Source organism: Lates calcarifer, linkage group LG20, assembly GCF_001640805.2.
Source record: "Lates calcarifer isolate ASB-BC8 linkage group LG20, TLL_Latcal_v3, whole genome shotgun sequence".
NCBI classification, from domain to species: Eukaryota; Metazoa; Chordata; class Actinopteri; family Centropomidae; genus Lates; species Lates calcarifer.
This window is the reverse complement of record NC_066852.1, coordinates 16,072,124-16,084,791: the sequence shown is the minus strand read 5'-3', so window position 1 is coordinate 16,084,791 and position 12,668 is coordinate 16,072,124. Positions and strand designations below refer to the sequence as shown.

The following is a 12,668-nucleotide window of genomic DNA, read 5'->3' as shown; positions in this document are numbered from 1 at the left end:
TTTTTCATTTTTATACACACTTAACATTATTACCGATGTCTTTATTACACCTTATCTACAAATATACCATTCACGCCCCGTGCACATATAGTGACAGTGCCACACTATACTCCTGCACACGACTCTCAGATTCTCCCTCTCATCAGGGATGTGAAAACATTAGATTTCCACCCAGTCAGAGAAAGAAAAAGCTGGTACCTTGGTCATAGCTCAGTTATGAAATCCTACCGCACCGCGGAGTGTCTCTCCTGCTGGGCTGCTGACAGCGCTGTCAGCTAGACATTGGAGCCAAGAGTATCAGAGTGGTCAACAGAAATGAGTCGTGCTGCCCTCCGTTTCCATCGCCTGTCTTTACTTCCATCACAGTTTTGTGGTTCATTCATTTTAAGACAGGATTTAGTTTGTAAAGTTTATGGCCTGCTCCTGCATTGCTGCGTATACTGTGAGGCAGCTAAAAAAAGTGCAGTGTGTCAGCTCTGGGTCTTCTCGACTGATGTATCAACTCATCAACTTATAGAGGACTGCCCTTGTCAAGGCTAGAGAAAGAAAACATAAAGTCTTGCGCTCTGTCCTTCACTTGCTATCACTTAATTTACTAAATTTTGGTCCTCCAGCGTTCATAGTGCCCTACATCTTTACCTAGGACAAAGGCTCCAACCAGAGGATGCCAACCAAACCTTCCACTATGCATACATATTAAGGTTTACTGAGCTCTTCAAACAGAAAAACAAACATGATACTCAGCTGAGTGTAAACAAACATAGTAAATTTACCAGTATAATAAAAAAGCTAGCTCACATCTCACTGTAAGGCCCTCTTGGGACAATAAATAAGTACCATAAGTCCCATATTACACAAATGAGACTATAGTCTTTAGTGCATTGTTATTGTTCTACCAGTCTACCGTTTAAAAACAATACAAAAATAGAGGGGGAAGCCTAATAATCACTGTACTCTTGGAGTCTAGAAGAGATAAAGGCATTAACAACTTCCTTTAGGTTATCAGTAGATAGAAAGACGCTTATCTTAGAGATATCTATCAGCTGAATAAAACTCGACTGAACAACCTTCTCAACCTGATCATTAAAACAAAGGCAACAAAGGTCTAGGTTGAATTACACACACAGATTTTCAGCGATCAGTTTCAGATTGGCTCCCAGACTTCAAAACTGCTGTTGTTATGGTGACGATGGCAAACCATTGTTATGGAGACGATGGTTAAGTGTAGTTGTTAAGAGGTGATAGTGACCTTTTTTTGTCAAGGGTAATGTTAAGGAACCATGTTAGCTCTTTTAGTCGTGACCTGCAGCTGTCGTGCTGATGACAGTGATAGCTTGTTGTCATGGTAATACCAGTGATGTCTCACTGGCATGGTAATGATAGTGAACTCCTGTCAGTTTGCCCCTGTGGCTGTGTTGTTGAGTGGATATGTGAGTGTGTGAGTGTGTGTGTGTGTGTGTGTGTGTGTGTGTGTGTGTGTGTGTCTGTGTGTGTGTGTGCGTGTGTGTGTGTATGTGGGGCTCGGGTGCCCAATTTGCAGTGCTCATCATTGTCAAGAAAGACTGCACACACATCTATGCACTCAACTAAATCTTACAAACACTTTACTCTCTCTCTCTAACTCCCTGTTTCTCTCACTAACAGACACACGCACGCACACACACACACACACACACACACACACACAGTGCAGAGCTCCTGACTCAGCAAACTGCTGCCATCAGGTACCGGGAGCTGAGCTGCTGGCACTAAACAGCCATATCTATTCACACTGCCACAGGAGTTAGATTAGAGAGGATAGTTTGTGTGTGTGTGTGTGTGTGTGTGTGTGTGTGTGTGTATGTGTGTGTGTGTGTGTGTGTGTGTGAGAGAGAGAGAGAGAGAGAGAGCAGCAGCAGCAGCAGAGTGAAGGATGAGGTTGTCTGCTATAATGATTTGTCGTGTCCCTCACCTTGTATCTACCTCTTTCCTCTGCCTCTTTTATCTTTCTCTCTTATTTTCCACTGTCCATTTCTCTTTATCCTCCTCTGTAACCTATTTTCTCCTCTATCTGATTCTCTGTCTCTCTTTCTCTCATTTGCAGTGTCCTCCAAGGGTTATATTTTCCCTGTCTCTCTCCCTCTCAGTCCATCAGTTGTCACACTTTGTTCTTCTTTTGTCCTTCTGGCCATGCAAACTGATTTTGTCAGACTATGACACACTAAAGTGGCACTAAATGTAACTGAAAACACTGCCTAGAGTTAACTTTTTCAGACCATACCACAGGCCACTTGTGCTCAGATAGTTATATTAGTCACAGTAGGATAGGAAAGGAAGGAAAACAAAAAATGAAAAAATCTATGTTAATTAAAACCATTTGCCCATTTGATCAGGACAGTCATCAGTTTTTACTTGCACTATATTTGATCTAATTGATTTTGATCCAAATGCATATGTATCCATAAATAAATGCAGAACAGACTTAATACAATAAGCTGAATATGCTGGAGCTCATACTGCTGAAAAATATTCTTTGTCTTACAGGATGTGGTTTTAAAAAGGGCCATATTGCCAGTGTTTACATTTTTCTAGCTGTCAAAATTGGTCTAACATCCAATTCTAGGTAGCTGAGAAAGGCTTCACAACTGTAAAATCTGATTTTCAGAAACCTGCAGATACCCTGAGCTTATCCTCTACCAGCAACAGCAACACTGTCTCCTCCCCTCATCTCCCTCTGGGCTTGTTTCCATGTGGAAAACACACACATCTCTCCTCTAGCCCAACTAAAACAGAACCACTAACCTCTGTCCGCCTGTCTGTCTCTCATAGTAGTTCATCTGTCATGTTCCACGCTCTGTCTGCCAGTCCGTCTCTCTGTCTGTCGTGTTTATCTGCCTGTCTGTCATGTCAAGGGTCCGCTCTCGTCATGCTTTGTGAATGCTAGCATGTTACCGGCGAGGCGGATAGGCAGGCAGGCAATATCCCTGTAGTCTCACACGCAGGCAGTGAAGCTACGTGATGCTGAAAGTGCAGAGGAAGTAAACTACATCCAGTATCTTTCAGCAGCAAATAAGTCATGCATGATAACATCAGTAAAAGTTCAACACAGTGATTCAAAACCTCAACAAGACTGGAAGTATTAATAACTTAACATGAAAGAACACAAGTTTTTGTTCACAATGCTTGCTTAAGCATGGTCATGGTTTAAAGAAGTTGGTTCTTTATGAAATGACCAGCACTGATGCACACCAGAGAAAAACCTTTCTACTTGCACCAAAAAAAAGGTCATCAGTTTGGCCAATGTGAGAATCACTTTCCAAATCCTGCAAGCTGCATGGGACTGTGAGGCTGTGCTTTGGGCTAAATGCTAAAATTGTTGTCATCTTAGTTATGCTTGCATTAACTAATTAGCGCTAAACACAAAGTACAGCGGAGACTTATGGGAATGTCATTAGTTTTGCAGCTATGTAGTCATAAACCAAAGTAATGGACAAATTACAATTCTTAACTGATGATAGCGCTAGATAAAATGTTGAGGGATCATCACTGTTACAACAGTTCATCGTGTAATGTCTTCAATGTGGTGAAATCAGCTCAATTTTTTCTAAAGCACCTAAAAACCATTTCAATGTCCAATGACTTTTTCCCCTCCTAACATTCTTGGGGAAAACAAGGATTTCACCGATAGAAGCTTGACTCGTTTAAACCTTTATCTTTATCACAATCGAAACCTGAGGGTAATGCCGGTTTTTTTTTTATTAGTTAGCTGCAGGGTCAACAGGCACTTGATTAATTTCTCTACAGCTTTCTCAGTTTCTGGTTTCCTAACTATAATCTTATTTAAACACACCTGTGTGCACATGTGTAGAGCTGTAGCTGTGTAGCACATTGTAGCACATTATTCTGCAGGTAATGTTTTTTTGGTCTTTGGAGGAAACACTGATACACATAAATACAGAAAATACAGGTTCAGCTATTTTCTGTAGGTAGGGCTTTTTCTTGAAAGCGTGCACACATACAGTATTATTGTTATGCAGGAAGTGCACTGCATTTACATTCTGGCTCAAACCTAGCTGTGACAAGCTGACAGTGGTTAGTATTGGCCTCTCTGATCTGCTCCCAGAAAGTGTGTGTGTGTTTGTGTGCAGGAAGGTGTGGAAGACAGAGAAAATAAGGATGAAGAAAGAGGAGGATGGGAAGGGACAAGAAGGTGATAGGATGAAAGAAAGAGTGGAAGAAGAGAGGGAAACAGGAGTGGCGATGATGAGAGAGAAAGGAGAACGTGAGTGTGAAAGGACAGAGGAGAGGGTGGAGAAAGGGAGGAAAAAGACAGTAGGGGAGAGAAGAAAACTTTCTCACATTGCACTAATGAGCTCAGGTAAAGAAATGGGACACAGTGGCTATACACACACACACACACACGCCGACTCACACGCTGCAGTTCAGCGCACCTAGAAAGAGGGGAAATTAATCACACACTTCAAAAAGACGAATCCCCTGGTGCTGTTGCACCTTCTAAACTAGAGAGGGGAGGAGGTTTGGAGGGAGGGATAATATTGCAGAGATGGAAAGAAAGGCAACAGCAGAATGTAAAGACAAAAGAGGTTGGAAAAAGCACAGATCTGACAAAAACGTGTTTAAAAAGGTTTCCACTGCTGATAGTTGGATTTGTGCTGAGATTACAACCTGCAGGAGGAAAGCTTGCACATGTACAAGCTGAACCTGCAGGCGTCCTTGAAAACCCAAAGACTTAGTTTTCCTCCTTTTTCCAAGCTGTATAACATATAAAAGAACAAGATCAGATTAGGGAAAAAAATGGGAAAAATGTCGAAAAATGGTCCCTGGTAGATCAGAGGATAAGATGGTCCTCCTGTCAAAACAAGAAAGAAAGAAATTACAATGTAGGAGCTGTGCGAAGAAGCATTCCCTCTGGGAGCTCCCTCAAAGATCCCCTGGCGTTAATGGCCTCCGCAATTTCAGCAAAAGCCATAAAATAAATTGGAAAAAGGGGGAGAAGTGTCTGGGATATGTAACTGCAATCTTTTAAAAATCCTCTTTATAAAAAAGTTTAACACAGTCATTCAGTATTCCTGCTATATTCATACTAATTCCACGTCAAATTTTAGCAAGGATTCAGCAAGGTTTCAAAGTCACCCTGTAGTTCCCCTTTTCGACAAAATGGTACCAAGAACTAAGCCTCCATTTATGCTTAGTCACTTAAGGGGTCTCAGGCAGATCAGATCACTATCTCCCACCACCTCAGGAGGTGTTGACTGACGTGTAAATTTTCTTTTCTTTCTTTCCTTGACTTGTGCTTTTTAATCACCTTTTTTGCAGAGTTGCTTGGGGTAGGTCTTTGTGGATTAGGTTTTATCACAATATGTTAAAAGGGGTAGAACTTAGAGCAAACAAGTATTTAGCATTTTATATTTGATGTCAATTGAGATTACTTTGTAGAGACCTTGATCTGTGTTTTATAAAATGCATTAAATCCCTTTTCATTCAGTGTGTTAAAATTAGTAGTCGTCATGTTGTTCTTTTTAATTTACTGCTCCACAGCTGTGATGTTTGAATGAATGTTCAGGAAGAGATTGGCACCAGAATTACAGCCTAGGAACTAAAATTAGACCCTTTTTCCTCTGGTTGATATACAGAGAAAATGCCTACAAAGGTTTCTGGGTTCCTGGAAAGGTTCCTGCTGTCACAAAGGGTTATAGTTGTTTCTTTGGCAATCAGGCCTCCATTTCTCTGTTGATCAGATTCTGACAAGTGCAAATCACACCAAACAGCACACTGGAAACTTCCTTTTGTACTAAAAACAAATACAACACAAATGGCTTTTAACTTCAGATTAGTCAGTTGAATGCTGGACGTAAATACAATCTGATCTTTGAGATTCAAGATGCGCAGTTGTTTTCTATTTCTTCCGTCCAAATGTGGCAGCCACGTGTGTGTTCAGTGCATGTTTGTCACAGTCATAATTTTCACAAACTATTGCCATTTTCACAAGGAGACATTTCCGAGCCTCTTCCTAACCCGGGAGATGATCCGTCATAGACCTGGAAATAAAATTCATCCACACTTTTTCACGCCTCATTCCATCTGATTTCATCTTCCTAATCACCATGCAGACTGTCAGTTTCCATAACGTTTCCTCAGCATTTATTATTCCACTTTCTGAAATGGAACTATAGCATGAAACCTGTCAAGCCCTTTGAACACATGACTATCTCTAAACAAGATAACATAAACTTACATTGCACACAAATACTCTTTTCTTCTCTCTTTTCCTTTTCTTTCTAAACATTAAGCGTTGTGCTCCTAATGAATTACGCTTTCACACTGTCTCTCCTTTGCTCTCTCAGTCACACACACACAAGCATGTATACACGGTCAGTGTGAAATCTCTCTCTGGTCTCTCTCAGCTTCATTCATGCATGTCCTGCTCCTCCATGCTAAAGCAAGCATGAGGACAGCCTACTGCTGGGTATGACAGCCACACACATACAGAAACACACACACACACACACACACATAGTGTTGGTATCTACTGTACTGACCAACACACACACACACACAGACCATTCAGCTACAGTATAATACCATAGATACTGCAAGCTAAACATTATTTATTGTAGCCATGCAAGTGGCCCGGCCGTATGGATGGCAGTGTTCAGTGGTTCACTGCTCCAGCTTGACAACTACTGGATGTATCAAGATGAAATTTTGACATTCATAGCCCCCAGAGGATGAATCCTACTGACATATGCACCGTAGATTGGCACAGAAACATTTTATATTGACATTTATGGTGCCAAATGTAGTCTAATGACTTTGGTGATCCCCTGACTCATCCTCCTGCACCACCATGAATTTAACATTGTGGTTTTTGAGTGAAGTGTCTCAAAAACTATTGGATAGATCGCTCTGATATTTGGTACAGACATAAACGTCCATCTCAGGATGAATCACTACAACTTTGGTGTTCCAGTGATTTTACACGTGGTGCGTTTCCATCAGCTGCAGCAGTAGCCTGTGTTTGATTCTAATCAGCAAATGAATGTTAGTTAAAATGTTAAACTAAGATGTGTTAGCATTTAGCTCCAAGCACTAACTAGCTGCAGGTGTCAGATCATCCGTGTCAGCTGTACCACCCAAGAGTGACTGTTGTGCAACACACACACACACACATAAACAAATAAATTCAGCTTTTCCAAACCCCAGTATATGTAGCTGTAATGAACCTGCAGGTGCCACCTGCTGTTCCAATGCATGCACACACAAGTGCAGAACACACACACTCACATACACACATATATATGAAGTGAAACAAAGCAGCAGGAGAGTTAGCGAGCCATGCAGGCAGGACTGTGTGTTTGTGTAAACAGCAGGAGACTGTTACAACAAGACGTCCTAACAATAAGGGCTTCCCATGTCATGGAATGAGAGACACAGAGAGAGATCATCACTGTGCTGTATATGTGAGTCAGTGGAGTGTGACTGGATGTGTCTGCATCGTTTTATTACACGCTGTGTGTGTCTGCGTGTGCAAATGTGTTTGTGTGTATCTGTTGAATGCAGAGTTGGAAAAAAATACTAGCACTGAATTTAAAGCTGAAACAATTACTTTATTAATTGAATTGTCAATCGAGAGAAAAATAATCTGCAACTATTTTGAAAATCAGTGGTTTAGGTCATTTTTCAAGACCTTTTTTCAAGACCATACTTGTATGTACATTTGTTCAGATAAATCATACAAAAATACAATGTAACATTGTATGATTGCCATACCATGTAATTTCATTATTTACTGTTATTTTAAGTGTTTATTGAAATAGTAAATTATTAGAATTTAATAGTAGTTTTGGTGTTGAAAAGTGCCGGACTCACTAAAATCTTGCTTTATTATATAAAACTGAACTCAGAATTATTAGTAAAACGGTCTATATAAATCTTTATTTATTAGCTTCAGTGATAGGATAAGTAGTGGTGGAGGTTAGTATTTATTGTAACATGATCGTATTGGACTGAATTATACAGTTGTCAGGTGTTGTTCTTATTCTGTCTTTCATCACGTGTACATATCAGTGTTTGCTGTGTTACCTGCCATACTCCCAGCTGGAGGGAGTGAGCGAGGTCTCCTGGAGTGAGAGGACGGCTCTCAGCAGGGAGCCGCTCTGCAGGGCTCTGTTACATGTCATACGGTGTGTGTGTCAGCATGCTCGCAGACCAGAAGACTGACACACAACTGATGTGTCTGCGTGTAATATGTGCTTGGTCTCTTTCCTGAGAGGCAGAATCTGACAACGTGTCAGACAGTGTTGCGATTTTGTTGTTTTTCTTTTCAAGGTTTCTGAAAGGTGGACTGGAGTGTCTGATTTTTATTTAGAGCAAATGCAAGAACATGCAATGCTGTGCATCCACACACAGATAAGCGGGAACCCCATGAGTCATCTTTGTTTTTTTGTTTTATACTGAGGTTTTTGTTGATCAGCGCCTCATGGGCTTCAAATCTGACAGCTTTACCCTCAAAACTTTAACTAGAATTCTAAACAAACTTTACAACACGCATTAACATGCATCCTGAGCATTTAGGTTTTATCTCGGTAGAGGAGAAGTATAAATGTGCCACTGAAGTTAAACAGTGATTCTGTCACAAACCTTAATACCTACAGTATAAGATGTAAAAACATCACCAGTTTCCAAATAATTACATGTAAATGGAAATAAAACCAGTTGGCTGTGATCTCCTGAGTTTTTCAAGTCTGTGATGAAGGCGTTTTCAGACATTATGTTCTTATCTGATGGACATCTTAAGGAACCAGCTGTCTTACATCCTGAGCACTCTTATCTTCTAAAGTACAAATAAGATCAACACTTAGCTTAAGTTTCCAAGGCAAAATGTGTTTTGTAACAGCATTCTTGCATAAGATTTATCTTTCACTGGATCTCACAGAGATGGTGTAAACCTCCAAATGTTTGTTTTCCAGCTAAATCTCCTGGCTTTTTGGGCAGGTAGAAGGAGTTACAGTGTCAGCCTGCACCTTCCACATGTCACTGACACCTGTTGCACCACGCTGCGTTCCCTCTCCTGCAACCACAAAATTGGCTTGTAACTTTTATCAGCCTTTGGGAATTATTTCTCCTGGGTGCTCACCCAGTATGATGTCAGTATGAAAACATTTGTCTATCAGCAGCCACAACCTCTTAATGCACATGTGTTTCAAAACATGAACAGTAATATCCGGAGGGCACAATAACACAATCCAACGTAATCAAGTATATCTTTAATGTGTGCAGACTCTGCTTCCTCAGGCCTTAAACTCAAGACTTTTCCCACTGTTTTTACCATTTTTCTTTATGTCCCCCTCTGGCGAATATCCATCTTATAAGCTATGTTTACATCCAAATGTCAAACACTACTTTTTTCTCTCAGCTGAATTGTGGGAAAATAATTTCCTAAAATGTCAACAAATAGTCTGAAAAACCTTAAGTAACTGAGTAGCATGTATCTTTTTTGCACTATATTTCTCCAACTTTTAACATCCACTGTACGCTACTTTCTTACTGAAATTTCACTTGGAAGGAAGACGTTCCTCAGGCTCAGTGACACTTTCCAGCTAAATCAAGCTTAAATTGAATAAATCATCGAAATCCCTAACCTGAGCCCGTCTTCTGTGTTTCCCTGCAGAGAAAACCCAGAAGGGAGAAAAGAGGAAGCAGAATGGAGTGAAGGAGAAAGGGAAGGAGAGAAGGAAGAGTAGTCCTGAGAAGAAAAAGGAGAGATGGAAGTCAGAGAACGGCTCCCTGCTTAAAGAGCTAGGTACATTGTGTGTGTGTGTGTGTGTGTGTGTGTGTGTGTGTGTGTGTGTGTGTGTGTGTTTGTGTTTGTGTGTGTGTGTGTGCGGGGGCGGGTGTACGCCCTGCAGTGTTTGCAGTGTTTCCAAACTGATCAAATGCACCTCATTGGCTGAACATATGCCTATGTGTGTGTTTGTGTCCCCATATTAAAGCTCATGCTGACAGGAGGTCAGCACATTCATAGCCTTGATGCATCAATAATTTATTTGAGGCAGCGTTTTGATATACAATCTCTTCATACGCTAGGACTAAACGCAATAATAAAACAACCAAGACACTATAGAAGTTGGAAATCTCAGGATAATATTATTTCATTTTGATGTCCTCCTGATAAAGACTTTGGGTATATGTAGAAACTTAAATAAAATATTGATGCATCAAGAGTGCTGCAACCTCAACATAATACTGTTTCATTCTGCTATTGTCAGCATCCTTTCCATATATTGCTTTTTCTTTCTTTTTTTACAGCCTTCATGCATCCACCATCAGTGTTGTCATATATTTTCTGTGGGTTAGTGAATGCAGATCAAGTATCAGATGCAAGGGTAAAATCTTTACTAGGAGTCAGCCCTGAAGGTCTGATGTGAAACATCAGTCTGTTGGCAGTGTATCACGACTCAGACAGCCAGAGAGGCAAACAATAAAACACGAAAAGTGAGGGAGGAGATACAGAGATATAAGACTGGATATTATGAAAATGTCATCCCTGTAAATCATGCAGACCTCCTCTCGGGTTTTTAGTGATGAATAAATCGCCATGTTTTAGACAGTAGAACCGTAGAATATCCTCATAAGAGGCACAGCAGACGTTATGGTCACACTGGGAATTATGGGGAACTGGGTGATTAGACGCAGCTGATGAGGTTGACTGTAGTATTTAATGCCCTTCAACATGGGGTGTACGTAGAGCCTCATTGCCCTGTGTTTTGTGAAATAATAATCAGAAGTCAAACTTTTTTATGGTTAAAAAGAGTGAAGGTTGTGAATACAGGGGAGTGAAAACAGGCATAGAAATGATGGACGGAAAAGAGAGAGAGCAGCTCTGTCAGTGCTAATCTTCATCATTAATGAGCGGCTGGGAGAGAGACACTGACAGAATGAGAGAGAGGGAGACCTGTCACTGCCAATCCTGATCATTGCTGAGATGAGGATGGATGATAATGGCTGTCTGTCCTGTTAGAAGGTGATCCATTATCCAATACCGATCATCGCTGCTTCATGCGATGCTCAGAAGACATAGTAAATGGAGATTGAGCATGTGGATTATACATGTATGAATGCAGATATTTGTTTGTAACATTGACAATTTACAGCCATTTAGCTGACACTCGTATCCATAGCGATTTGAACTGAGCATGGAGATAAAGGCTCAGTGTCTTGCTTGAGGACGCTTGATAGACCGTTGATGGACACACACTGCTGCTGCGGTGATTGAATCTGCAGCTTTTAAGTTGTCAACATGAGACAAGCCACCTGCCTGACTATTGAGGTGCAAATTAACATTTCAATGCACAGACATCCTCATAAAAGTCAAAAAGACTTACTACTCTGAGGCAGTTTGTCCATCAATGAGCAGTGAGAGAGGTTTATTTTCTATTTTCCACTGAACAGAAGTGACATGTTTGGCCTGGAGAAGGCTATGAGTAACTATTTTTCGTGGCTGAGAGCTTGAGTTTCTCAGGAAATAATCCAGGTTCATGTAAGCGGGGCTGGAAACATGTTGACTGATGTGTTAAATCAGATACCAAAACCTCTCTATTCAGTAGCATGGGCGTTTCAGATTTTAAATAGAATATCTATCTATCTGTTCGCATCCATCTATTTACCTTGTTTTCAGAGTTGGCACTCCAATGTGTCTGCAGCTCCCGTAAAGTTGTATTTTCTGACATCCCAAAAACAACCTCAGTTTATTTTTTCAGATGCAACTGCTTCATGGGACAGTAGAGCAGTGACAGTCTGATGAGAGCTGGTGCTGTCGGTCGTGGCAGAACCAGAGCGGTGCTGTCAGGATCAAACACAGTGTTACCTCCTTCCCTCTCCTTTTCAGGTTATTTCTTTGGCTTTTATTTTGGAAATGTCTCACTCCAAAATTACGTAACCATTCAAAGCCATCTGAAAAAGAGGTTCAGAGGTGAAGTGATTGATAGCGTAAAGATCAAATAAATGTGGTGATAGCACTCGCCGTACCGTAAAAACTGCTCGAAAATGGCTCGAGGAACACAACAAAGAGCCCAAGGCATTGACCTGGCCTGCAAATTCCCCAGATCCCAGTCTGATCAAGCATCTGTGGGATGCGCTAGAACAAGCCAGATCCAAGGGGGCCCCGCCCCACAGGACCAAAAGGATCTTCTGCCAATGTCCCAGTGCCAGGCGCACCACAGGATGTCCCCAGAGGTCCTGTGTCCGTGCCCCAATGGGTCAGAGCTGTTTTGGAAACATGAGGGGGACTTACACAATAATGGGCAGCAGATTTTAATGTTGTGGCTGAGCAGTGTATAACCTCACTCACAGGTGTTCACAGGAGGAGTTACATTTATCTGCTTACAATGACTTTATTAAAAGTGTATCTAGTATGTATAAATGCAACAAATGCTACATAGGGGGACTTTAAAAAGTGTTGCCAACAAAACTATAAATGTCAAGTTTAAGAAGAAAAACAATCAAAACATAATTTAAGTTTTTGTTATTGTGTAAGAAAACACAATAATAATTAACAATGAGGGGAAAGAAAAAAATAAATAATATATATATATATATAGTATGTTTGTGTAGGTGGGTAAAATGGAAAACAAAGTCCTCCATATCTTCAGGCTTTCTCTAAAAACAAA

General features: G+C 40.8%; 1 protein-coding gene across 2 annotated transcripts in view; it reads left to right on the top strand.

Annotated features, from left to right (window-relative positions):
* jade2 (jade family PHD finger 2) overlaps positions 1-12,668 on the top strand; it is a 169,315-nt gene that overhangs the window by 137,693 nt on the left and 18,954 nt on the right. Inside the window, exon 12 of one of the 2 annotated variants that reach the window (XM_018691333.2) lies at positions 9,671-9,802. The exons of the other annotated variant lie outside the window; for it this stretch is intronic. Coding sequence (XP_018546849.1) covers positions 9,671-9,802 — 132 coding nt within the window. The remainder of the gene's footprint in view (positions 1-9,670; positions 9,803-12,668) is intronic. 2 annotated transcript variants of the gene reach the window in all.